The 26712-nt window shown below is 39.9% G+C and overlaps 2 protein-coding genes across 10 annotated transcripts in view; both read left to right on the forward strand.

Moving 5' to 3' along the window:
* SENP7 (SUMO specific peptidase 7) overlaps positions 1–5936 on the forward strand; it is a 42993-nt gene extending 37057 nt beyond the window's left edge. For all 9 annotated transcript variants that reach the window (XM_058018788.1, XM_058018792.1, XM_058018791.1 and 6 more), the window contains 2 exons: positions 1520–1670; positions 3764–5936. In XM_058018788.1, the coding sequence (XP_057874771.1) occupies positions 1520–1670; positions 3764–3901 (289 nt within the window). In that variant the 3' untranslated portion in view covers positions 3902–5936. The remainder of the gene's footprint in view (positions 1–1519; positions 1671–3763) is intronic.
* Positions 5937–10796: 4860 nt separating this feature from the next.
* The window catches only part of IMPG2 (interphotoreceptor matrix proteoglycan 2), a 53175-nt gene continuing 37259 nt past the window's right edge, over positions 10797–26712 (forward strand). The window contains exons 1-3 of the mRNA XM_058018460.1: positions 10797–10876; positions 12220–12473; positions 23823–23989. Coding sequence (XP_057874443.1) covers positions 10797–10876; positions 12220–12473; positions 23823–23989 — 501 coding nt within the window. The remainder of the gene's footprint in view (positions 10877–12219; positions 12474–23822; positions 23990–26712) is intronic.

Consider the following 26712-nt stretch of genomic DNA (forward strand, 5'->3'; position numbering starts at 1 on the left):
TTGTTTTGAAAAGTTTAAAAATGTATTCAATTTTGTACATGGTAAGTATGTTAAGTATTGGAAGAATGTAATAAAAACTTTCAGTACTTTTACACACTCCTGATGACTTTAATGTCTATCATCAACTTAAAAAAATTGTTAAATGCCTGAAGATAAATGCAATTGTTCTTTCTGTTCTCTGTGTTATTCCTTTCAGTGAAAGGTGCAAAAATCTGTAAACTAAATAGCACCACCTTCTTGTAAAAGTAATTTTTTCAAAATGCTGTATAAAGTTTAGATGAGATTTTGAAATTTTTGTGAAACCATATTTTCCCTAAATAGAGAGACATCCCTGCCATGTGTCTTGGGAGGAAGAATTAAATAGCAACTTCTATTTATTTATTTATTGATAAAATCTCTGTGGAATGTATTATTTTAGTGCACTTTGGGCTACTCCTGAGGCTGAAATTCCAGAGTGTGGTTTCTTGGAGTTTAGAGAGATGTCACAAAAAGTCAGAAAATAAGTGGAGACCTATGGAGTGAGATAAGGGGAGATTGGGAAGCAACCTCTTATTCCTTCAATTTCCAGTTACACCCTGGAAGCAGAAGTTTAAGGAAATTGATGCAGGGATTCTATGACATTTTCTTTTCTCTGAATTGATTTTTGTTGTGTTTTGGGCAGTTTTCAGGCTCAAACAAATGAATTAGAAAGTCTACAGTTATAGGTTCTTGCAGTTTCTAGGAAGTGTGCTTCACTGAAATGTCTTCATCTTTGAATTGTTGAATATTTGGTGCCTTTTCACAGTTGCCATTTTCTCCAAAAGCTGCTTAAGTGTTCTGTATGTATTTTTATTCTCATGACTGCAAGGACTTGGAGCTTTTAGAAATCGAACACAAGGTCTGACTTAATGCATATATTTATTCTTTTAAGTCAGACCTTATTTTTGCTTTTCAGAAGCCCCTAGACTTCTGAAGTCTAGCTAAAGCCAGGAGAAAAGTATAGGTAACTATTGCCTTTGAAAACCAGACCCTTAAGTTTTCCATCCCATCTCTAAAATCAGCAGCCAACCCTGAATGTGGAGTCAGTGAGTTGCTATGGAAGCATGAGAACAATAGAAAAGCCTGATAACAAATCCTAATCACTGTAGAAAAGCTTTCCTAAGGTTTTCATCAAGTCTTTAAATACCTTGTGCGCTGTTAGCTTGCAAGGATTATATTGGTGCAATTATTACTGAAGTTTTTTGTAAAGTGAGGTTTAAGGGGGTTTTAATTAGAAAATTATTCCTTTAGTTAAGGTATAAAAATGTCCAGGTATCCTAATTGCTTATAGAAACTCTGCACAAATAGCTGATTTTAAATTCTATCGTGTATATTTGTTTTGTATATTGCTCATTATGTTTTGTATATTGTCTATTATGTAGAAATGCCTCTGAATGCAATAGAATATTGGATATTTGGAACAATGTTGAGTAGTGTCCCAAAAGGTATTGAACTTGGGAGTTATTTCTCAAGTATTTCCACTGTTTACTTTCCTCTGTAGGTACCTTGAAGTGGAATGGGAAGTGAAACGAAAAACCCATCGGGAATTCAGTAAATCAACAATGATTGACCTATGTCCCAGAGTGCCTAAACAAGATAACAGCAGTGATTGTGGGGTCTATTTGCTGCAGTATGTGGAAAGCTTCTTTCAGGTACAAATGCAAACTACCTTTCCCTTTCCCCCAAATTATCTTAAACCACAAAAACCCATTTTCTGATCAAAATAGCCAGACACAAAAAAGCTGTCAAGTGTCAAAAGTGTAAAAACCATTTGAGAAAGAGGAGATGAAGCCCATTCTTAAGTAATAGCAGGGTCTTTCTGTCTGGTGTCTCATATGTGTCTATCCTCAAATGTTTCTGACCTTGTCGTTTAGTGCTGCTTTTATATTGACACATATGTCAGTATGATGTCAATATGTCACATATTGACTACTTGTGTGTGTTTGAAGCTTATTGGTGTATGCACTGCTGCCCTACAGATGTTACAGAAGTATCTTTGCATCTCTTCTTGCAGTATCTAAAACTTTGTCAGCTTGTGCATTGGTCTTTGAGTGGATCTGCAGGCAGCAATTTCTGTAGAGAGAGGGGAAATTGTTAAAAAGGAGTGTGTAGAGCTAAGGGAGTCTCTTTTTCTTTTCCAACAAATACATTTAAATATCTGCAGATCCTGGGATCCAGGCACTATCTTTTAGGGTGTCCCCAAATCTTCCTCCCCCTGATCAGCACACTGCCCTTTACCCTGTCCTTTTCATGGCTCTGCTTGTTTGATGCATGTGGTTGCATTCTCTGAGATTCTTGTGCATGCAGAGCCTTGCGTGAGGCCTTGGGCAGTGGACTGGCTTTTCTGCTGTAGGAGAACAGATCAGATTGCCATTCCACAGCACCTGTACACAGGTACACCCACTGGGGGAGGGTGGGGAGATTGGAGCTCTGTGTGCAGTTTCAGGCTGTGATCTTGTCCAGGTCATGGGGATGATGTTGGATGCGTCATGTGGGATGTACATCCATAGCAGGAGTGCTATGGATGGATATGGGCTCTTTGAAATGCACAGGCACAGAGCACAAGGAGGCGGAGTTGTCCTTCATGTGGGCAGCTGGAATGCATGGATCTATGCCTAGGGCTGGATGAGGAGCCATCTGAGAGGTTCTGAGAGCAGAGCACCATGGGTGACATAGCAGTGGCCATCTGCTGTCAGCCACCTGATCAAGTACAAGTGCATGAGGCCTCTTTGGATAGGTAAAAGCAGCCTCATATTCACAGACCCTGGACCTTTGGGGTGACTTTAACCTGACAGCTTCCTGGAGAGTCCCTGACCTGAGTGACAGGGGACCCAATGAGGAGAGGTGCTCTGCTGGAAGCCAGGAATGTCTGGTTGGATACAAAACTCCAGAAGTTCCTTCAATCCCCAACCATTCTGTGGTTCTCTAATAGATGGGTTGAGCTCTTGTGCAGGGGGAAAATGGAATTACTTACTTACCAAGGCTTTTGAACTGCCCATTCTGTAACAAGGGGGGTCTTGTTCTTGAAGAAGCAAGGTTTGAGACAAGGTTTTTGTAAATTGTCCTAAAGACTCATAGACTGCATATCATGATGTGTTCTTAAGTTTACTGTTTCAATTTATAATATATTTCTTTATAGAAAGGAAGGAGAAGGTAAAATATAAGCATGGCAAAAGACTGAAGAGGGAAAGAAGTAAAGAAATTGATTTTGGAAAATCAGATGTGATATTGTAGTCTTAACTACAAAATCTGCCAGCACCTTTCATCTATTTCATTTTGCCATCCTCTTTTGTTCCAAATTCTCCCCTTCTCATGTCCTGCTAAAACTGTTATCAGTGTTCTTGCTTTTTGTTGTCCTGTCAGAAGACCTGCTTACAACAGAAAAACCACGTGCTTGAGACAGCAAAATCTCAGGATTCTGGACCACATGAGATTGATTCTTTGCTATAGTTTGCTATAGTTGCTATATATTTGTCAAAATACGTGAAATCTGCCTTTAATATGAGTTCATACTGATGTATCTTTAAGAGAAGTGATGAAAACCTGTTTGGTGTTTACCTTTTAGCAAGGGCACATATATGTATGATTATGATGAATGAACTGCAATTTGATTTTAAGGGCTGACAGTCTTGTATGGAAATTTGTTTGTGCCTCCTCAATCTCAGCAGAGTGGAAGGGTTTGAAATCCTTTCTGAAGCTTGTGTTAGGAAATCCATTCTATAAATATTCCCTTTTCTCTTACCAGAATCCCATAGTTAATTTTGAACAACCACTGCATCTGGAGAATTGGTTCCCTCGTCAGCTGATCAGAAACAAGAGAGAAGAAATTCGGGACCTGATCTTGCAACTGCACTTTCAACAGCAGAGTGGCAGCAGCAGCTAATAAATCTAATAAGGCAGTCCTGGCAAAGGATACTGCTGTATAAAGTAACTGGAACTCTGCTTAGTTTGGTCTTTTCCTGTCTTGCAGAGAAGGAAAAAAAAAAAAAAGCCACAAGGAGTACTTTTTGCTCAGCATGTATTTATTTAAAGGTTTTTTTTTCACTGGTGTTTTGTGGTCTTAAGATGCTGGAAGGGGGAAAGGAGAAGGTTGTAGATAAGAATGTAAATATGTAAGTTAAAGCTAGTGCATATGAATTGCTAGTTGGTTCTTGGAATATGAAAGCTGGCTACAGGTATGCCTCAAGGATGTAAAAATACTTGTGTCTTTTGGAGCCTGTTCTTTATAATTTTACATAAACAGGGATGGTCATGTAGGAGTCAGGCCTGAAGACAGGATCTGGATCTTGTATTATGTCTCTTGATTTGCAGCTGATACAGATAGAATGAATACTATGTATTTTTTTACTTTAAGGACTTAATGTTGACTCTCTTTAGAGATGTATTTTTTGTTTTGTTTCTGATTATATACAGAAATAATCTGCATGTGTCAGAAAATTCTGCCAAGATTTGAGGCTCATGAGTTTTGACGATTTTTAAAAAAAAATTATTTTCCCCCTTCCTAGCATTTTCATAAGTGTGTTTCCACAAGGGGAAGACATTTGTTTGCGAGTGACTGTTGAAATACTTCAAAGTTGGGAGTGTATTTTCTTTTAAGGTTTTTTTTTTTCTTATCAGATTTTAGAAGCAAACTTGCTCTCAAAGTACATACCAATACAGTATGTGTAGGTAGTAGATTTTTAATGCTGTTCATCTGATTTTGGGGAATAATTCCTGCAAATCATAAGGCATCACCTGCATTAGCAAGGCAAGCAGGCTGTGGCCTAACAACCTCAAAAGTCTGAGGCATTTTACTGAAAAATAAGGTCATTAAGATATGGGATTTACATATAAGACAAACAGGATTTTTAACTTGATTAGGAGAATTGAGTAATGATGACTGAATATTGAGTGTTTGAACTCAGACTTGATTTGATAAACTAAGACAAGTTCATCATTGTCTTAATTTGTATTTATGTAGCTTTTCCTTGAACAGTGATCACATTTTGCTGTGTGCACTTTTTCTGTACTCACTGTGCGTTAGAAGGTGACTGTTCTAAAAGGATGCTTTCTCCTGTTCCCCACTGTAACTTTACTGAAGTGACATCTTACCCTTCAGAAGGACTGTGTGTCAGATAACCAACAAAACCACTTGTGTCACAAAATAGTCTACAAAACCAGAGCTCTTAAAGCTGGAAACATAACAGAAAGTTAAAATAAATATTGAGGGCAACCCAATGCAAGCATTTTTGTCATTGCAGAATTCTCAGGGCCCCTTCCCTCAAAACAACTCTGAAACCTGGCTTCTGGAAAATCCAGTTATTATTTCAGGTTCTGTACAGTCATCCAACACCCCTCCACTCCCCCTTATTGTTTCTCAAACCAGGAAGCATTCTTTCTGTGGGGGAGAGAATTTTAAAACAATTTGTTGAGCACAGTTACCTTCTGTATAGCTGTGAGCAGCCTTGTGCAATGACTGTATGGTTTTTGTCTTTGTTTCTAGTTTAATTCTGTAGTTTGGCACTACCCCTTCTTTCCCTGCCTCCCAACATCTTTCCCTCCCATCCCAGAGTTGTGTCTTTCAGCACCTAAATCACAACACCAGCATTACTTACGAGAATAATCCATGTATTTATTGTAAAACAAAAGATACAATGCAGAAGTGTGTTCCCTTTCTCTACACCTTTCTTAATTGAATAATGTTTTCAGTGCTCCCTTATGAAAAACAAATTGGGGTTTTCCTTATGGTAAAGTTAGATTTTATCACCAAGCAATTGGTTCTTTTTTAGATTGACTGGTTTATAGATATGTAAAAGCAAAATAATGTATGCAATTTTCTAAATTCATTTTATAACACAAAAGGATTGCCTTTTTAGATTTCTTACATATGTGCTATGAGAATGCCAATGCATTTGATATTAAAATTATCTCCAGAAGTTGCTGACTGTGGTTGTCACCATTCTTTTCCCAGCTGCTACAATTAACTCACAAGTTCAGAGTATCACACACCACCTGACTGCTTTTAAGGTACATATGCAGTATGTGTGTCTTGGGTTCTTTGTTGCTGAAATGGCTCCCGAGGTATTACAGAGTTGTTTTTCCCAGCCCTGCGCTTGAAGAAGTCGTTGGGATTCCTCAGCTCTGGTTTTCAAGGTTGTTTATTTTCTCTTATCTAATACATTCTCTTTTGGACCTGCAGAGGCTTGTCCAGAAGGTCAGGTTGAGGCACTCTGACCGCCCTCAGGGCAGTGTTCTCTTTTTATACTAAAACCTACATGTACTTTACTTACAATAATTTTCCAATACCTATCACCTGTGTTAGACAGTCTGTCTCTACTCTAAACCAATCCAGAAGTGCCACTATCACAGCAGAAGGTGGAGGACAAGAAGAAGAAGAAGGACAGGACATGCCCAGATTCCTCCATTTTGCCTCTTGAACCCCCGTTTTAAATCCCCAAAATTCTACATTTTCACCCTGTGATATATCCACTATCATTCAGTTCAAACCTTGTAACTCTTTGCACAAAGCTGGTAATTGTTTCCATAGGTTAAAATCAAAGGCACAGATGTCTTTGACTCCATACCAAGGTCTCTGAGCCCTCTGCCAGGGTCTTGAGTCCTCCAGAGCAATCAGAGGAATGTCCTGGGTTCTGAAATGTGTGTTTTAAACCCAAATGTCTCACCCAGTGATTTATGGGGCCATCAGCTACAACCTACCCCATTTCCAGCCATTTGCATTTACCAGCTATGTGGTAAATGCTAGGAAGTGTCTCTAGTGGAAGAAGCTGCATTCCAGGTACCTTCATGCTTCCTTTTTACTTGCTGGAACTCCCCAAAGTTAACTTTTAACCAGACTGACTCAGACCTTTTTGCACATCTCTTGTATTTCTATTTCCTATATAAAGCCCTATATATTTTTTTATATAAAAATATATATTATTTTAACTGAAATTATGGAGTGACAAGGTATTTCAAAGCAAACCAGTCTCTGTAAGGCTCTTTACCCAAAGCTGTGTGATTTTTGTTTTAAGGCAATCAGCTGTAGTGAAATGCACTCATTTTCTTTAAAAGAAACTGCTGCATTCTGTCTGTGGGACCAGAAAATTGCTTCCATGAAGACATCTCAGTCATGGAGATCTGTTTAAGGTACTGCACAACTCAAGAAATAAGGTAGAAGTGAAGTAACTTGTAGGAAGTAAATCTGCCAGGAAAAATATAAAAATAGACACTTAGTTTTCATTAAGACCTGGAGTAGGTATTTTGGGGTTTTTGTTCATTTTTTAACTATGAGGGGACTGTTGGGTTTTAGCAATTGAACTGCAGGCATGGAATAATTGCAGTTCATCTGGGCTTTTGTGGTACTCACCTCCTGGAACTTGATCCTGACCTGGGCTTTCAGTGCTCTGGAAGTACTACACCTTAGAAAATAATAAAAACTTAAGAGCTGCAGTAGCAACACTTTCCTCTTGGTTAGGACAGAGAAGCAGAATGCTGCTTCTGGCACCCACCCCACAAAAAAAGAAACTGAAACAAGCAAAAAGAAGACAACTGTTTTCCAGATGGAAAAGCAGGAGTTGCAGCATGAAACTTGAAAAATCTCAGAATTTAAAATGTGTTGAATAAAACCAAGACTAACAGTAATAATTCTGCCCAACCAAACTCAAGTTGGAAATTGAAGTTCAAAGAGAAGCACAGACACTGGGATCATCTGTGACTGTTGAACAAGGTAAGAGATTTCTGGTCAGCAGTTGAGAAAAGGAGGAATGCTGGGAATAGGTTTACATTACATGGACACCATTGATAAGTATGAGATTAATTTGGTTGATTTCACTTCCTAATTCTTTATGGTTCTGTGTGATGGAAGAGGTGGCAGTACAACAGGCTATGGTGGGCTGAATTTCATCAGCTGGAAGTTTAACCAGCCTCAGAATTTGTTTATTCCTGTGAGGAGTTTGCCAGACCACAAGCAAAAAGTGATGATGGTGAATGCTTGGCCACAGCAACCACAGAAACTGCACAAGTGAACAGGTTTTGTCTAACCTAATTGTCTCTGCTAAACTGACTGGGAATTTTGTTGGTGAATCCTGTCAAACGCCATAAAGCCATCTTTATTGTACACTCAGGGAGACAATTTAGATTCTGGATAGTAAACCTCACGAGTTTGGAGATAGTGGGTATAGGCCATGGTGTGGCTCTTTATTAGAGGCATTTTCATTAAAGTAATCCTTTATTTAACATTTTTTTTAGTTACAGGTAGATTCAGCTTTTTTAATAAATTGCATTTGAAAAACAGAGACTTTATTTAGAATGGTATGTGTGCTGTAGCAGTATTTCAGTGAGCATTGCTCTGTAGAGAACTGTAATTCAGCTAATCCCATTTGCTATATGAAAATACATGTTTCTTCTCAGAAATGCAAACTGTCAGAAAACTGTCTTTATTTTTGGAGGTACTGGGATGACTTGGTGTGTTGTGTCACTAGAATTACACTTCCCTTTTTTTCTCATTGAGCAAGAGTGCTTTGCTTGAATACTTTTGAAGAGATGCAACTTGGATGCTGAAAACGAAGAATTTTATATTTTCTGATACAAAGTGTTACTGTAAAGGCTTTTGTCAAACCAAGGAAGGAGTTAATTTTCCACAATTATTTTGGAAATCTAATACAAGAGTTGTTTTGCTTATTTTAAGAAACTTTAAAAGATTATGCTTTTATATATACCTTTTACTATAATAAATATATGAGATTTTCCACTGTTGCAAGTCTACATTTCAGGGCTGAAATCACTTGAATATAAAATCAATAGCAAACTAATATTAATAAAACTGAATTTACACTTTTAAAATATTTTATTTCACAGAAACTGACATAACCATACCATAGAAAACAAATTTTGACAGAAATTATTTTTATACTCTGAGTACCTTTGAGTGCTTTGTTGATGAAAGAAACAACAATACTGTAAATCTAAAAAACTCTCCAAGAAAACTTTTAACTGGGATTCATATTTTTACTGAAGTATCTGTATTCTGTAAAGGGATTAGTTGTCAAGTGTTCTGGAGGTAAGATAGCTTTTACCTTTGTAAGTGTGTGTAACATTTCTAACCTTGATCCAATTGCATTTGTGCAGGGTAATGCGAGCCAAAGCATTCATGACATTGAAAGCATGAGTTTCTGTAGAGGATTAAAAAATAAAGCTGCTCTGTGTTGGATCCAGGGTCACAGTAAAGATACCCAAGCTGGCCTCAGAAGTTGCTGTCTCTACCCAAACATGCTGAATAGGGACTGTGGAACAGTGTCTGGGCACCAGTGCAGTGTTGTCTCTGTGCTGTTCCACGTATAGCTCCAGCATAGTGCTGCCAGCATCATGATGAGCTTGGTAGAGCCAGACTAGGTCTGCGGTGATGGTTTGATGGATCCAAAATGTCTGATTCTAAGAAAACTGGGGGTGTTCAAGCAGCTCAGTGATTAAACTTTAAGTGTAATTTAATAATTTTGGGGTGGAGAGGGGAGAACCAAAGAAAGTATGTTGTTTTGAAAAATATCAGCTAGAGTCTGTTAGATGTCAGAGACAGAGCATAAAAACAAAGGTAATTTTATTTGACCCCTGTGAGTGTTATATGTGTAATACTGCTGATAATTCCTGATATGTGAACTGCTGGCAGTTCAGTAGAGCAGCTAGAAGAGAGAAGTGAGCATTGTACTGCCTAAGGAGCTCTGTGTAAAAGCTTTGCAGGCAGACACCTGGGAATCCAGCTTTGAAATACTTATACAAAACCACTACCAAAAATAGTCACTATAGCCAAACCAGGAGTTTGTTCAGTGATCTGAACACAGTAACCAGGAACTCCTGAGTAACACCATGCAGAAGACAGCCCTGAAGGAGATTTCCTGGGGGTCTGAATGCAGTCTGCCATTGCAGGGCAGCTTCCATACACGTTTCTACAGTGAGCTGACCCTGGATGGGAACTGAGAGTGCTGCTGCTTTCCTGTGCTCTGTCCTTTCTGTAGTTTCCTTTGCTGATCAGCTATCTGTAATCACTTCTTGCTGCTGCTCATGTCAGGTAATACCTGAACAGAAATGAAAGAGTCATGACTTGCCCTGGCTTTATGTTTGGAGGAAGCCCTGCTTTTGGGGTGCAGGGGATAGTGGTGGAACAGCACAAGACTTTCTCCTTTAGCACAGACTCGACAGCAGCCCTGTAACCAGAGGAAACAGTCCCACAGAGAGGTAGCCTCAGTGTTTACATATACAATGGTGCTTAACCATGTATTTATATATGTGTCTATATTTGTACAAGCAGAAGACAAAACACATGAGACTTTCTACTGGAGATTAGTGTGCTCCCCATGATGTTTTGTGGCCAGCAGGATTTTAAAAAAGAGCAGAAATGGAAAGGCCAATGAAAAAGCGTGGTTAATTAAATGTGAAAGGTGCTGTCCTTGTTTGGACTGTCTGTTAATGGTATGACAAGCCCTGGTAAAGAGCTTAGCTGGCCAGATTAAAATTAAAAAATTGTGTCAGTCCATCTGCTAGCTCCAAGGAGTCTACTTCAATCACCTTTTCTTGTTTCTTCACTAAAGCAGAAAAGTGTCTTTGAAAAGAGCAGAGCCAGGATGTATTGGTTGACTTTTTTTACCTAATGCTTTCTCCAAAGATAACGATATGTGACAACAAGACGTTTTCAAGAAGTGCAATGCTCTTGGTTGGGTCAAGGCTACGGTAAAGACAACAGCTCTTTTGCTAAAAGGAATTTGGATTATTTTGCTTTTATTTTTTTTTTTTTAATTACACAAATAAGTATGTTTGGCTTCGTGTGGAAAATCTTTCTTTGCCTTCCGGGAATGATTAACACAGATTTTCAAACAGTTGCAGGTAATGCAGACATCTTTCTTATGTTCTTGTTTACAAAATTAGCTATGGCAGTGGATAGAATTAGAAATACTTGTCTGATTTAACTGTAACAAAGGGGGCTAATACAGAGAAATGTTTGGTCAAATCTGTGCTGTGATAGCAGTGTAAATATGGAATACTTAGACTGATTTCCAGGTGGTATAACTGCACATTTGTCTTGCCTTGAGTGTAGAATTAGCTATAGGAGGCAATTTTTTTCAACTTTGAGATGTTAAATGCTGGTAATTTTTTCACTTTTCCTTTTCCTTTATTAATTTTGTGTTAAATCTTAAAAAGTAAGGTTTAATTTTCTACATATGGGCACTGAACACGTGTCAGTTTGTGTAAAGATTGGCGGTTTGCCTTAGAGACCTTTTTTGATGTTCTTTCTGCCTCTGCTCTACCATCTGGTGATCTTCTGCAACAGAGGGGATTATTAATACACCATCAAAATAACCATGCCTTTCATCTTTCAGTCATAAAAGTCAAAGGTCTACTGACTATGAAGCTGCAGAATAAACCCATAATCTATTGTATGACAAATGCCATAGAGTTATTACTATTCTTTCTCTAATAAATGATTGGTTGTGATTGTTTTTCAGGCATGTTTTCCAGGAAAAAAATGAAAGAACTTGAGTTAAATAATTTCATATCAATTGACTTTAAAGGATGGAAAATTAGACTGTCAGACTAAATCTCAATATACATGTTCTTACCTCAGCTGTTTCCTCATGTTTCCTCTGGAATGATGTGGAACTTCTAATATAAAAGGGAATTAAAAACAAAGCACACATGCACACAAAAAAATCCCCCCCAAAACCAAAAAAAAACCACCACCAAAAAAATCCCAACATGAAGTTGATGAGGCCTTTTATTCCTCTTTTTCGCCCCCTTCTGTAGTAGAGTGGAGACCTGTCTCTACTGATGAAGTTTAAGTGTCAATTCAAGCAGCTTTCTTTTTGCAAGGTGTAAAAATCTGTTGTGGAAAGAAAGTAGGGAGTAGGATTATTTCTCAATTGTTTCTTTTAATTCTGAAAAGCCCTGAGAGCTTCCAAATACATGTTTGTTCACAAATATAGTCCCATTGCCTTAAGCCTAATGGCAGATGGAAAGTTAAACACAAGGCATTAGAATTCAAAGGGCTAGAGACTTATGCTATTTTACCATTTGATGGGATATTGTAAAGAGCTTAAGGTTGTTTATAACATCACAGTCAGGGACAGGTTCTGTTAACAGAAAAAAGCACAGCAATCTCCTTCAGAGACACAGAAGTGGCATGAAGATAGGGATGGTTGCATCATTATCTCATCTGAGAAATTTGTGTGGTTTTAATTTCACAGCTGCAGGAGGAGGACCGGCTAAAGCTGTTTCACCAGCCCCTCAGCTCAGTGACTGGCAGTTGGCAAACCCCTCTCTGCCTCCTGGCTTGGAAAAGCCTCACGGCATCATGGATGCTGAGCAGTTCCACAGGCACGTGCAGCTACGGAGGAAGCGATCCATTCTCTTTCCCAGCGGAGTTAAGATCTGCCCTGATGAATCTGTTGAGCAGGCTATTGCCAACCATCTCAAGTATTTCAGGCTCAGAGGTAAGTACATCTCATGGGTAATTGATAAAGAACATTCACTTGTTAAACAATATCTCAAACTTTTAAACATAATATATACCAGGCCATAAGAAATACATTATTACTGGTGAAACTTACTTTTCTGTGATAATCTTGCTTATGAGAGCTGTTCTGGGCTAAAACCCCACCACTATCTGTCTACACTCAAATATCATAAAAACCTCTTGCTCCCTGAAACCGCATTGTTTACTAAAATAATCCTTTCTCAGAACAGTTTAAATGCTAAGAAAAATAAGTGCTACATACAGAGTAGCCAAAATGACAGAGTTTGTTTGGTTTATTTAGTGTTCTTAAAGTGCCAGCAGAAGTCTTTGAGGGGCTAATCTGAAAAGTTGTCTTAGACACTGGTACTTCAGCCATGTGACCTTTGGCTATGGCTGGTTGTACAGAGTGTGCAATCTCTGTGTGTCAGGCTGTACTATAATGGACAAGCAACCTTTCTTTTAAGATATGGAAGTTGGTGTGGCACAGCTTTCTCTGCAGAGCTTGCCATATTCCCGCAAATATCTTCTTTCACTTGATGAAATATTACAGTAACATGATGTGTTTCGAACCCTTCTGTGTGACTGCATTGGAACGGGGCATCACTGTCATGCAGCACTTTCTGCTCTTTGTGTCATAGCATACAAACAATTTGGTTATCTTAATGTGTCTGTACAAAACTGGCAAAATGACAGAGCTGCTGTCAGAGTAGAAGGAAGGGTGTTCAGAGAGTCATGTTTGATGAGATTTAATTGCCTATAGAGAAACTCTCAGTGGTGAGAGTTTATTTACTTAGACAAGTGAAGAACACTGACAACCACGAGTTGCTTAGTGAGTGCATAAAAATAAGCATAAGTAATGTATTTGGAGAACAAGGTGGAATTATACGGGGTTTTACAGCCTCATTCTAATACAAATTGTGCCCAGCTTGCAAGGGATGTTGACACTGATGATGCTGATGGTTTGACAGGCTTTGCCAGTTTCTTATTTCCACCCCGGAGGACTCAACCATTCTTTGTTTGTTCCAAGTGATCCATACATACCATGGGCTTTAACTGCAGTCATTCTCAGTTATCTGTGGTAGGGGTACATTAGGGCAATACCAACTAAGCAAAGGTGTGAGTGATAATAAAGAAGAAAGAAATCTGTAAGTTAGGTTGCAAAAGTATATTTAGGTCTTAATAATCCTAGGCTGAACCAAAAATCCACCTAGTCCATCTGTTTCCTTACTGGATTTAACAGCTTGCACAATCCACAAGGTTTTCTTGAGCAGAGAGGCTGTGATTACCATTAGTGCTTTTAAGTTAAAATTTTTGAAAAAGATCTCTGAAAAGGATAGAGGTGACTAATTAGCAGCAAGTCACACAAGGTCTGCTTCAAGCAACTTGCCGTTTTCATTCTGTCAGCAGCAGCTGCTGTTCCAGGAGTGTTGGGTGGTGTCTAATGATGTCCTGAGAAGGCACCTGAGGTCATGAGAGTTCTTGTGCTGTGTATTGGGTTTGTGTGGCAAAACTTTGGTAGCAGGGGGCTACAAGGGTGGCTTCTCTGAGAAGCTGCCAGAAGCTTCTCCTATACCAACAGAGCCAAGGACAACCGGCTCTGCTGGTCAAGGCCAATCCCATCAGCAAAAGTGGTTTCACTTCTGGGGTAAAGTATTTGAGAAGGAAAAAGTTGCCCAGCAGCAATTGCAGTTGAAAGAGAAGGGTGAAGATAAAAGAGAGAAACAGCTTTGCAGACACCAAAGTGAGTGAAGGAGGAGGAGGAGGAGGTGCTGCAGGTGCCAGAGCAGGGGCTCCCCTGCAGCCTGTGGTGCAGATCACGGTGGTCAGTGGAACTGCAGAGATCCACCTGCAGCCCATGCAGGACCCCATGCCAGGGCAGGGGGATGCCCATAGGAGGCTGGGACCCCATGGGAAGCCCACACTGGAGCAGGCATTTGGCAGGAGCTGTGGCTCCACAGAGAGAGGAGCCCACACCGAGAGAGGAGCAGGTTTGCTGGCAGGACCTGTGACCCCATGGGAATCTGTTCCTGAAGGACTTGCTCCCCATGGGAGGAACCCACGCTGGAGCAGCCTGTGAAGAACTGCAGCCCATGGAAAAGACTGATATTGGAGAAGTTAGGAAAGAACTGTTTCTCATGGGAGAGGCCTCACACCGGAGCAGAGAGAGTGTGAGGAGTCCTCCCCCTGAGGGAGAAGTAGTGGCAGAGACTGCAGTGATGAACTGACCACAATCCCACTCCCCCATTCCCCTGCACCACTGTAGGTGAGGAGTTAGAGAAAATCAGGAGTGAAGTTAAGCCTGAGAAGAAGGGAGGAGTGAGGGGAAGGTGTTTCATGATTTGATTTCATTTCTCCATGTCCTGCTCAGATTTGATTGGTAACAAATTCAAGGACTATCCCCAAGTTGAGCCTGTCTTGACAGTGGTGAGTGATCTCTCACTGTCCTTATCTCAACCCATGAGCCTTTTGTTACATTTTCTCTCCTTTGTCCAGCTGAAGAGTGGAGTGATGAAGCAGGTTTGATGATGTCTGAATTCAGTGTTACTGAATTATGTGCAAAGTTTTTAGTAGCCGTCCAGATAGCCACAGTCCACTGTCAACAAAATAATCCTAGGGAAAAGTATAGTCACTGTTTAACACTCAGAGACTAGCTACTCTGGGTCACTAGGAAATCAACTGACCCCAGAAGGAAAGAAATATAAACATACAGAGAATGTGCTGATTTTTCAATCTCAGTGTGTATTGCTAGAATTTTTTTTTTATTCTGTATATGTTGAAGTAAGAAAAGACTTCAATATCAATACTTTCTCTGGAAAGGATGATTCTAATCCAGTCTATTCTTCCCTTGGTTTTGCTGTACTGCCAGCAGTACCTTGCCACTACATTGGAAGGAAAGGCAGATTGAATTGTGATGTAAGAGCTTGAAAATAAGAAAAGGTTTGCATGTGCTGATTATCCAGATTGTCTGTTCTATCTGTGTCTACCTTAGAAGGAAACAGGTGGGAATATAATTATCTGTCTGTAGCTCCTATAGCTTTACTTACTTTTGCTAGCTGGAAAAAGCCTTTCTAAGTATCAGAGACTGACAGATCAACATTCCTGTCATGGGCTTTAAGGAAGTGCTTCTGTCCTATTGCTGTAGGCTTAACAATGTACAGCTTTTTTGCCTTTTTTTTTTTTTTTTTTTTTTTTTTTTTTTTTTTTTTCCTGGCTACAACATCTGGACTTTTTGAGCCTTAAAAAGCTACAAGATGAAGAATATGATAAATACATAATAAACCATTAAAAAATATCAAAGTGCAACAAAATGCAGGGATCCGGAGAAAAGCCAGTATTTTCTAAACCAGCAGTATCGCACTTCAATATATGAAAGTCTAATTAATGATATGATTATTGGTGGTCATTTTATTACTGTGGTATTCACAAGCAGCAGCTTGGAATGGGGTGGGTTGTATTTATTTTTCTACGCTTGCAGTCTACAAGACAAATTTCTATAGTGCTGCTTTATTTCTACAGTCAGAACAGAGTTTTGCAGTAGCAGATGATGCTATTTTCACTCTTTTGAGACGAATCCTGGATTATGATTGTCTCTGTACTGCCCTGTCTGTGTATCTCGTGTAGCTATGTAAGGAGGTTGCTGCCATTGGCTCTTTGTATTTCATTTTTTGGAATGTGGGAGTGGAAATCAGTCATAAATTTTTTACAGACTGGGTACTGTAGGGTCTTAGAGTGTTTTTGAGTGGTGTCCTTTTAAATGGTGTAACGATGTGGCTGCTGATGGAAGAGTCATGTAAATGTAATGGTGGTCGTTTCATTGCTAGACTGTTGGGACAAATACAAAGTGTGTCCAATGGCAGCTGGAGATTCTGCAAAAAAAATGTTGTGGAAATTTAATAGTGTGATTTCAGACAGTGAATGGGCTGTACATGTTAGCGTCTGGTATGATGTTCCTTATTGCTGACAGGGAAATGGTAGCCTGAGCAATAGATAAATAAAATTTATTATGGAAAAAACGGGAACACCCGGTCAGACCAAGTCTTTTGTGACCAGTTACCTTACATGCACAATTCAGTGAATTTGTCCATTTTCTGTTGGGTAAGTTGCTGGTAGAGGATTGTAGCAGTTGAATTAGCATGTAAAACAGAAACAATATAAGGATTACAAGATGGGTAAGCAGGACAAGCCATGCTATCCCATGCCTCTTAATTGGGCTGCTGGATTTTATCACCACGGCTCAGGGTAATATGCTTCTTTGCCACCTCTGAGATGTAATTACTCTGGTGGCTACCTTCCTAAATTCTCTTTACAATTTTACCCTACTGTGAACTTCTGTCTTAAACTATCAGTGTATGTTGTGAGTACTTTTTTTTTTTTTTTTTTTTTATTTTCTTTGTGGGCACTGACCTTTTCACATGAGTAGATCAGATAGTCTCTCTGCCAGAGCTGTTCTTGTCATCCAGAGCTTCAGATAAGCCAAACATTTAAGGATAGCTTTTAAAGACTATTTCTGTTTAAAGGAAATAGATGATATTGCAGTGAGCTGTAGCTGATGAGACACATGGACATTTTTGAACTTTGGAAAGAATTCCTGTTTCTAGGGAATTAAATTCTATGCATGAATGTGATCCCTAGATTGGGCATAGCACTATGCCTGCTCAGTTCCCCCTTTCTTTGGTCCCTTAAAATCTGTATGCTGAAGTATTAGAAGTAATGGTGTTATTTTCTGCACATTAACATAATCAAGAGTAAACTTTCAAATGAACATAGTTAAGAGTAAAGTTTCAATTTGATACTGAAGTCATAATGTTACAAGTTATTCAGATCTTCCTAATGATGATGAAAGCAAAGAGCCAAAAGTCATGAAAAGTACCTGGCAAAAAAACAGGTACTGGTTTAAATAAAGAATCTGTCTGAGTGAGCCTTTTTTTTCCCTGTTTCTCCTGCATCCCTGGCACATATTACATACTCAGTACCTCATACTCAGCAATGAGTTTCTGAAGTTTATTTGTAAAAGGTCCATCTCCTCTACATTTGAATTTTTAGATACCGGCACATGCTTCTAAGAAACTTGCCTTTTCCCATCAAGGACACTCCTTAGTTTTTACTGAATTATTGTTGGTGAGAATAATTTATGTGCTAGAGTTTAGTATGTGAGTGTTCAAATCTAAAATTTTTGATGTGAATTAACTAATTTGCATTCAAATCTTTTCTCAATTTAAACATCCCTTTTTTGTTTTGTATATTGTTTAAGGGTTGCAGGCCTTGTGTACCAGGCCATACACAGCAGCATTCCAGCAATAGATGAGTGATTTCTCTGCATGTGTGTATTAATTTGTTTAACAAATACTAACAAAGCCTTTGCAGCAATGAGCTCTTAGGAGGTGTCTGTCCCTGTGACTGCATTCTTCATCAAACCCCTCTGCAATTAAACTGTTCAGTTGTGCAGAAATTGTTAGAGAGAATGGGGAGTTGGTCTCACGTTGCCTCAAAATAGAATATTTAGCCTGATTCAGTGCTCCTAGCTACCACAGACGATTCAACTCTTAAGAAGCACTAATGAGATTTAATTGGGATTAAGCTCCAGCCCTGCCCACTTACACAAATGGCCAGAAAGCCACCCTACCCCCTACAGGGTGCTCAGTGCTGTCATGTGGTGCCCCCTCTGTTAACCTCAGAAATCCCTGAGCACAGACTGAGTGTAATAGGCTAATTCTCTCTCCTTGAGAGATAAATGCATCCCCAGTGGTGCAGCCTGAGCCACAAGGATGCAGTATCCTACCCAGGTGCATGAGGGGTAGCCAGACTGGAGAATTTCAGAGCAAGAGAAAGGTCATCTAATCACATCATAGATCTTAGCTGGAGGTATTGAAAACAGTGACCATGCCTCTAGGAAAGGAAGCTTCAAATAAACTGTTTTTCAATCATTTCTGTAGATTAGTAGGACTGAGAAGAGCTTGTGTCTGCCTATGAGGAATTTTTTGGTTTGAAACACAATTATCTTAAGGTTTTCAGGATATTTGCTATTAGTTTTGAGTATTACTTGAGCACAGATACTGCATTTGAAGTAGATAAGCTCCCAGGGGCTGGGATTTTCTGCTTTTGAAGTAGATATGCTGATAGACAGTTCCATTGGAATTGTTTTATGACATGTCTGGCTTTCTAAAGCATCCTTTGAAACCCAGCATGGCCTTTAAAGGTTAAGACATTGCTTACTTCAAGGGCCTGTGACACTTGGCTCAGCAGAACCTTGAACAAGGGCATGGACCAAAATTGTCCATCTTTTAATTTTTTTCCTAGCCCTTCTTTCACATTGAGGATGATTATCTCAGTGATGAGTTAAGTGACTTCTAACTTGTGAGGTTTTTTTAGGATAAAGTACATGGAAAATGTAGTATATGCATGCAAGATATAATTTGGAGACAAACTGCAACCAAGCTGTGTGATTTGCATTCTTGGTTTGAATTCTGGTTTATTGTGTCAGTCAGTTACATGACTTCAGCACAACTGTTCCTTTTCCTGTAGTCAGCTGGACCTGCTCGCAGCCCTTGTAGCAGGGAGCTTCTCATAAGCCTTCATTCTTTTTTTAACATTTGAATTCTTTGGAGGAAAATTGCGAGGTAGCTGAGAGGTCAACTGACTTAAAAATACAAGTTATTTATTACTGCAGCCATGGAATTAAGGAAACAATTTTCCTGGGCAGCTTACCTTCCCACTCACGTGTAGCTTCAAGACTTAGCTCACTGCCTTAAAAGATTGATCTCGATGTTATGATGCTTTTAATCAGTATTGTTTGCTGGGGATTAGAAGCCTCACCACAAATCCTGTCTCCTCCAGGGCCTGGTGTGGCTAATGCTGTCCCACATATCTGTGCCCCTGTAGCAGCCCAGTGAAAGTCTGGAGTGAGATCCAGGCATGAAGAGCAGCTCTTCGCACATGGCCCGAGGGCTGAGCTGCCCTTCAGGCTGCAGTGGCAGGGCTGCTGGGTTGTTGGAATTCAGGACATCCCTCTGGCTGTCTGGAGTGACAAGACCCCTGCCAGGGGGCTCAGAGACCCTGGCACAGAGCCCAAGAGCCCTGTGCCTTTGATCATGACCCATGGAGCAAATTACCAACCTTATATGAGGATCTGCAAGCCACGACAGTTTAAGTAAAATGATAGTGAATTTACCACAAGGTGAAAAATAGATTTTTAGAGTGTTTTGAATGGGGGTTCAGGGAGCAAGATGGAGGAATCTGGGCATGTCCAGCCTTTCTCCTTCTTCTTCTAGGCCTCCATCTTCTGCTGTGATGGTGGCACTTTTGGATTGGTTTAGAGTAGAAGCTCACTGTCTAACATAGGTGATAGGTATTGGGAAGTAATTGTAAATAGTGTACATGTAGTTGGTTTTAGTATAAAAAGATAACACGACCCTGGGGGCGGGCAGAGTGCCTCTGGCTGTCCTGCTGAGCAGGCCTTGACAGGCCAAGAGAAAGAATTTTATAGATAAGAAACAATAAACAACCGAGACTGAGAAATTAAGAGCTCTGACTCCTTCTTTGATCGCTGGGCTGGGAAAAGAGACTTTCTAATGTATCTTGGAGTCACTCTGACCAGCTAGAGACCCTGAGACTGGGTCTGCTCAGCAGTTCTTCCTCATGCTGGCCGGAATGCCTGCTTTGTTGTTTTTTGAGAATTTTGTAGGTAGTCTTTGAAAACTAAATCCTGGAAAGATCACAATGCAAAACCTGCCCGGCAGTTTCAATTGTAACACTGAATAATTGGGCTCATGGCAATTTATTATAACCTCTCATGCAGCAATTTTTTCCCCCATTCTTTATCTCCTTTAAAATCTTTATATTTAAAACTGAGAGTAGCATTTCTAGTTGAAAAACTCTGTGGTCAGCTTTTTGGTCCCTCTGCCTCTCATTTTGTTATATTTTCTGTTTAGGTGAGAAGGAGTTGCTATTTTAAATCTAAGTCAAAAGTTGTTTCATTTATTCTCAACATATCTAGGTAATGTATTTGACACAGACACTGGCAAGTTTCTGGAAGGACAGAAAGGAAAGACAATTAATTATTTTAAATAGTAAGTTATAGTTATTACCTGAAGCTTCCAGTCAAGTCCTGTTTTACTTTGGTTTTGTGCCTCCAACTTTTGTCTACAGTCTCAGAATGCTTATAATCTAGTTAATGAAAAACACATTTTTTCTTTATGGGAGTTCTCCAGAATTTGAGAAACTTCGAAAAACTTCTCTCACCTACAGATAGCTGAAAACCCATCACAGGGTGGGCTCCACCTTCAAATTAGAAGAAGGTCAATCACACTTTTTAGCCAACTTAAATGCACTGAGAGGGTGGTGTCTCTTCATCTTTTCAGCTCCTTGGGTGGCCATGTCAAGTCAAGATGAGAATTGGCTCCCTTTTTGACATTCCTGAAGGAGAGGTGGAAGATAGCATTGTGCTTGTCTCTTTCTTTACATGAGTGTGATTTGAACCACACTGAATAAATTCTGTTGTTCTCTCTTTGTGTGTGAAATTGCAACTCTCTTCTAACTGTAAAACAATGAAGATATTTATGAGAAAGAGAGAGAACAGTTTTGTTTCAGTCTTTCTTAGCCAGTCCATTAATTTACTCTTGAGCACCCTGTAGGTAAGGACATCTGAGGATGGTTCTTGTGTTGAGCCCTGGATTGGTTATCCTGCAAAGCAATCCCCTGCTTTACAAACTGGCCAGCTGGAATAAACCAGACAGGGATAAGATGGACTGTGTGTCCAAGGTGGTGCAGGGGGACTGTGTTGGCAAGCCGCTCACCCAGGCTGAGGGTGGGTTTCCTGGACACAGCTGACAGAAGTATTCAAATAGCAGTTGTGGTAGATGTTTGATTGGAGGTTTTAATCCCTGCCTGTGTGTCAGAGCTAACACATTCTGACTGTGTGGATGGAAGAGAATACAGAAGGAATTTGCACTGTGTTGTCCAACTTGTTGCTCACCTCTGTGGAAGCAGCTAGATAGGAGGGGCTAGAGAGGACAAAATGTGACTCCTTATCCCCATCTCATTTCCTCCTTTTGCAGAATACATGCCTGTGTTGACAGCTTAGGTCTAATTAATGGGCTTGGAGCCCACAGATGGCACAAAGCCTTTGCTACTGGAATTCAGTGGGGTGTCTAATTCCAAATGAAAGGACACTCAGAAAATCCTTAATCTATTGGGAGCCGATTGGAACAACTGTTTATATGGGAGCAGCTTGTAGTCAGGCAAGACACTGTCTCATCACATTTATTTTAAACTTGTTTAAGAGCATTAAGGAAAATTATCTTCAATTACTTGCAACTGAAAAGCCAGTCCTTTGCCTGTTGGTATTTGAAAACTCTAGGATTAGACAGTGTCCCTGCAATGTATTTACAAGCTGTTGCTGTGGCTTCAGTGGTTGCTGGGAGTGTGCTGAGGATTTACCCCAGCCACAGGGAATAATCTCATTGCAGGATTTTTGCTCCACAGTGTGGCACCTGGAGTGAAAGGTATGTAGGATACAAGTGCCACCAAAAGAAACCTGAGCATGTGATATTCCTTAGTGTAGGCTCCTCGATTTGAAATTAGACTTTAGTCTTTTCCTGGATGCCTAGCTCTTACAAGTGGGATGGTACAGAGAATATTACAGATGTTATTCTGCTTCAGGAAGCTTATTAGTACTCCAGCAGGAGCCAGAAATCCCAGAGCAGGATTATGGCTGCATTGCCTGAGGTTTGTGCAGAGGCCAGAAGGAAATGTGGTCTCTGCCTCAAAGTGTGTGCAAGTGAAACTCGAGGGGGGAACGTGAGATGGTGCATGGATGTTTGTCAGCTTGGCTATTTGTTTCTGATTAATAGAGATGCATACACTGATTGGAAACATGGACAATACTTAATACTTATCTGTAAAACGCACTAATTTGTAAACTGCCTAGACGCTGAAGGGGTGCTAGAACAGTAATATACTACTGACAGTTAATAATGCAGAGTTTGGGGACTTTATTGTTCTCTGCTCATGCATACCACGTGAGCTACAATGCTAATCTTCATGTCATAAACCTGGAGCATGGCATGGAAATGAGAAATGTCTTTGTATCTGTAGAGTTCCACAACAGAAAATGGTCTCATCTGCTCTGATAAACTAAAATTCAGGGTGAAGAAAAGGACTTTTTCGGCATGGTTCTATCCAGTGTGCCAGACTCAGCTCAGCTTTAAGGGTGGTGCTGCATAGGAAACAGTTCCTTTAGGTTGTTATTTGTAAAGCCTTTGCATTTAAGAAAAATGTCCATCTCTTGGTTGAATAAAAATGTTTCCATATGTGATCTATGTGTTAAGTTTTACATATGCACATGTAAAGAAATTTGGTATTTGGAAGACAAAGCATAGAGAAGAAATAACAGCAAGGTACTGGGTTTAGCAGCCCAGAGCTAACTTTAAAGCTGATTGAAGAAAATGGCATTCTAGACATAGATTCAGTCTCTGGTAAGGGCTTGATTGTGATATCAGGACTTTCCCAGAATGCAAGCATTTCTCTGCTGAACTGTATGTGTGAGTAATGAAATCAGATTAAGGCCAAAAAGCAGGTTTATCTGCTACTCCACCAGTATGGCATTTGGTATGAATTATTTTGATTTTGAGCCTTTTAACGTTGTTCTTTTCCAGGACACAAGGAAAATCCTGTAAGTCTTTCTCTCTTTGAGTTATCCTGGGTCACAGAGTTGTCCTTGCTTGAGCATCATGAGACCAACTGCTCTGACGGGCAAAAAGAGCCTGTGCAAAGTTGGGAGGTTAAAGTAGGCAGTGTAGTGTGTGATATCAGACCTTAATTCTCAGGCTGACTGCTCAGAGCTGTCCAGATCTTTCTCAGTGAACATGTACAGTACAGTTAGGGCTTGACTTATTTAGTAGCATATTCTTTTGTCATCATCCTGCCTTGTTTTTTGAATTATGAATGCAGTTGTAATTTCTGAAATGTATTTTAAATTCTGTGTAAAGGTGAATCTGAAGGAATTGTTACTGACTGAGCTTACTAGACTTTGATCAGTGGCACCCTCTTTCTTACAACTTAAGATCTATCTCTACTTCCTATGAGGACATTTGCCATAGTATTTTGATTTTCTAGATTTTCTAAAAATTCAGTTCATTGATCAAATGGCAGTTTCATTCAGTGGAAATAATGTTGTTCAGGGAGAGAGGTAATATGAGTGTGGAAGATCCACCACATCTTCATTTCTGTCGCTTCAGTCCTTTCCCCAGTCCCATGTAGATGTCAGGTTGCTGTTTTCTATGTGTTAGTGTACTGTTGTACTAACACCAGACCTTTCTTGTGCCTGTAGTGTGCCAGGAAACAGTCTGGGAGGTCTTCAAGACGTTCTGGGACAGACTGCCGGAGCGGGAAGAATATAACACGTGGATGAGCCTGTGTGAGGAGGGCATGATGAGCATCTTTGAGATGGGCACCAACTTCAGCCAGTCTGAGGAGCACCGGAGCCTGATCGTGAAGGTGGGTGCAGCAGCTGCCTGGCAGACTAGTCTGTGATAAGAGAGACCAAATGCTGTCACCTCTTTGCTCCACAAAATGTCACAAATCTCCCTGTTCTCATGGGCAAGGGGACCATGTCCCACTGCAATGTGCACCTTTGGCATTTGGCAGTGATGGACAGAGCCCTCAAACAGGCAGGAGTGGGTATTTCAGTTCTGGGATCTGTAGCTCTGAGATCAGTTCCAAAACAAAGTTGTGGATGATCCAATGCAGAGAAAAGCAGCAATGATGAAGAGATGTCATTAATAAAGGTGTTCCTGACAAGTAGAAGGTGTTCAGACCCACAATGTGGGCCAGGCTGAGGTGCCTTTTCCCCTGGGGTGTGTAGCAGCCTCCCTGCTCTGAGCTGCACATTGAGATGTCTTCAGCACAAATCGCACTTGAGAGCAGGAAATTCCAAGCTGTAGCTCTACCAAGCTCTATGGCACAGCTGCCTGTTGGATGTTCTACAGGTCCGTGATGTCTGTGCACTGCTGCCTGACTGAAATGAGTTTAGTTATAAAAAATGTAAAACCTGTGGTGTCCTGTGGAGTTAATTGTGGCAATTTGCAGGCAGTCCCAACATGGGAAGAGACGAGAATCTCGACTCCGTGTTTCAGAAGGCTGATTTATTATTTTATGATATATATTATATTAAAAGATAATTATATACTAAAACTATACTAAAATAATAGAAGAAAGGATTTCATCAAAAGGCTAGCAAGGAATAGAAAGGAATGATAATAAAATCTTGTGATTGACCAGAGAGTCTGAGACAGCTGGACTGTGATTGGCCATTAATTAAAAACAACCACATGAGACCAATCACAGATGCACCTGTTGCATTCCACAGCAGCAGATAATCATTGTTTACATTTTGTTCCTGAGGCCTCTCGACTTCTCAGGAGAAAAATCCTGGCAATGAGATTTTTCAGAAAATATCATGGCTACAGGTAATAAATAATATTAGGTAATTTGCAATGGGAAGCTGCAGGTTAAAATCAGTGTACAACAAGGGTAAAATGAGTCAATAAAAATGCAGACTATCTCAGTATGTTTTCTGTTGATTCAAGTTTATTTTAGCTTAAAGAAAATAAAAGAAATATTAAGTCAAATTAAAAAAAGCCTCTCTCAAATGAAATACAAAGATGTAATTTCAGGAGTTTGTGAATTTTAAAATAGTGTGCTTAACTTTGTATTCATCTAAGGTGCAGTAGATATCTTAATTTCTCTGGATAAAAGGCTTCTTAAAATGTATTTGCCACACTTAAAACCCTTTGCCATATATGTTTAAGATTACTTTTGCAAGCTAATGAATAGTTTTATCAAACTTGTAAGTCTTAAATGTGTAACCCCATAGAAACAATAAGTTCTGTCAGTGTGGATGCACTGATTTTTTTTTTTTTCCTTCCTGCTTTTTTATTGGACTTCTATGCTAGGAATGTTCACTAAAGAAGTGAATATGGAAACTGTTGTGGATAATGGAGAGAAGGTTTTTTTCCCGGAGCCTGCATGTTAGTCTTAGCAGATGCTAGCCAAAGTTTGCTTCTGTGAAGTCTGGTGGTGTTGTTGCCCTTAGAAGTCTTTGCAAAAAGATAGAGAGAAATAAAATGAATGTGATTTTTTAATGCACACAGTGCATGTAACTGTTTTGTGTTCACAGTAAGATGATCTATAGTGGGAGTTTAAAAGAAATCAAAATTACTCTTCGAAAGAAGATTATGCATCTAATTTCCCACTGCTGCTGTCCCCTTTTGGGTATGGCTCTGCAGCATTTAAGTGGAGTCAGATAAAGTTCTCTGGGTTTGATCTTTTCAGAAAGTTTATATTTATTTAGGTTTCCTTTCTCCTGTACGTGGATATATTGCCTTCAGCAATACCATGTTCTGGAAAATATTCTGTTCATTCTTCTACTTTCTTTCAGCACAGGTGATAAAGGCTGATGGCTTTTGGGCTGATTTGATAGCAGACTAGTCTGTGATAAGAGGGACCAAATGCTGTAACCTCTTTGCTCCACAAAATGTCACAAATCAGTCAGGTGACTTTTTTGGAATAAGAACCTGAACTCAATTTGAGTTTGAACCAAAGGCTGAAGTCAAGAGCACCCTATGCCCCAATCAGTCACTGTCAAAAGATCCAATGGTACTTTTAAATTCATGGGTCAGAGAGTGGATTTAATGTAGCTCTAGTACTGACTCACCTTTCTCACAGATGCTTGTGCACAAAATTCTTGTCAGTGTGTGAAACCTTTTTAAAGCAGCTGTGAGCGTGTTAAGTCCAAACAGATGCAGTGGATACATCTCTGCTTTTAAGAACATCCTCCTTCCTGCCAGCTGCTAACCCAGTCCAATGTGGTGGTAAGAGCTGGGGCACAGCCTGTGGGACCAAACACACTTTCTGAAACCCTGTGTCCAACCCCCTTGTTCTTTCCACTCTCACCTGCTAAGAAGACCAAGCTGTATGGTCAAGCCTTTCCATTACTAGTGGGATGTTGTTTCCCTCACATTGCAGACTGTTCATTCATTTGGTCATGATCTGCTATTTTTTCCCCCATTAGTTAGGTTTGATCTCTAAAGCACAGAGCCCTTGTCACCAAGGGGCTGCTGGCATTCACTGCACAGGACTCTCTTGTGGGCAGGTGTGGATGGGCCACACACTTGCTTAAAAGGAAGATTCTCTTCTGCAGTGGTTTTTTTGTTCGACTA

Source organism: Melospiza georgiana, chromosome 2, assembly GCF_028018845.1.
Source record: "Melospiza georgiana isolate bMelGeo1 chromosome 2, bMelGeo1.pri, whole genome shotgun sequence".
Classification (NCBI taxonomy): domain Eukaryota; kingdom Metazoa; phylum Chordata; class Aves; order Passeriformes; family Passerellidae; genus Melospiza; species Melospiza georgiana.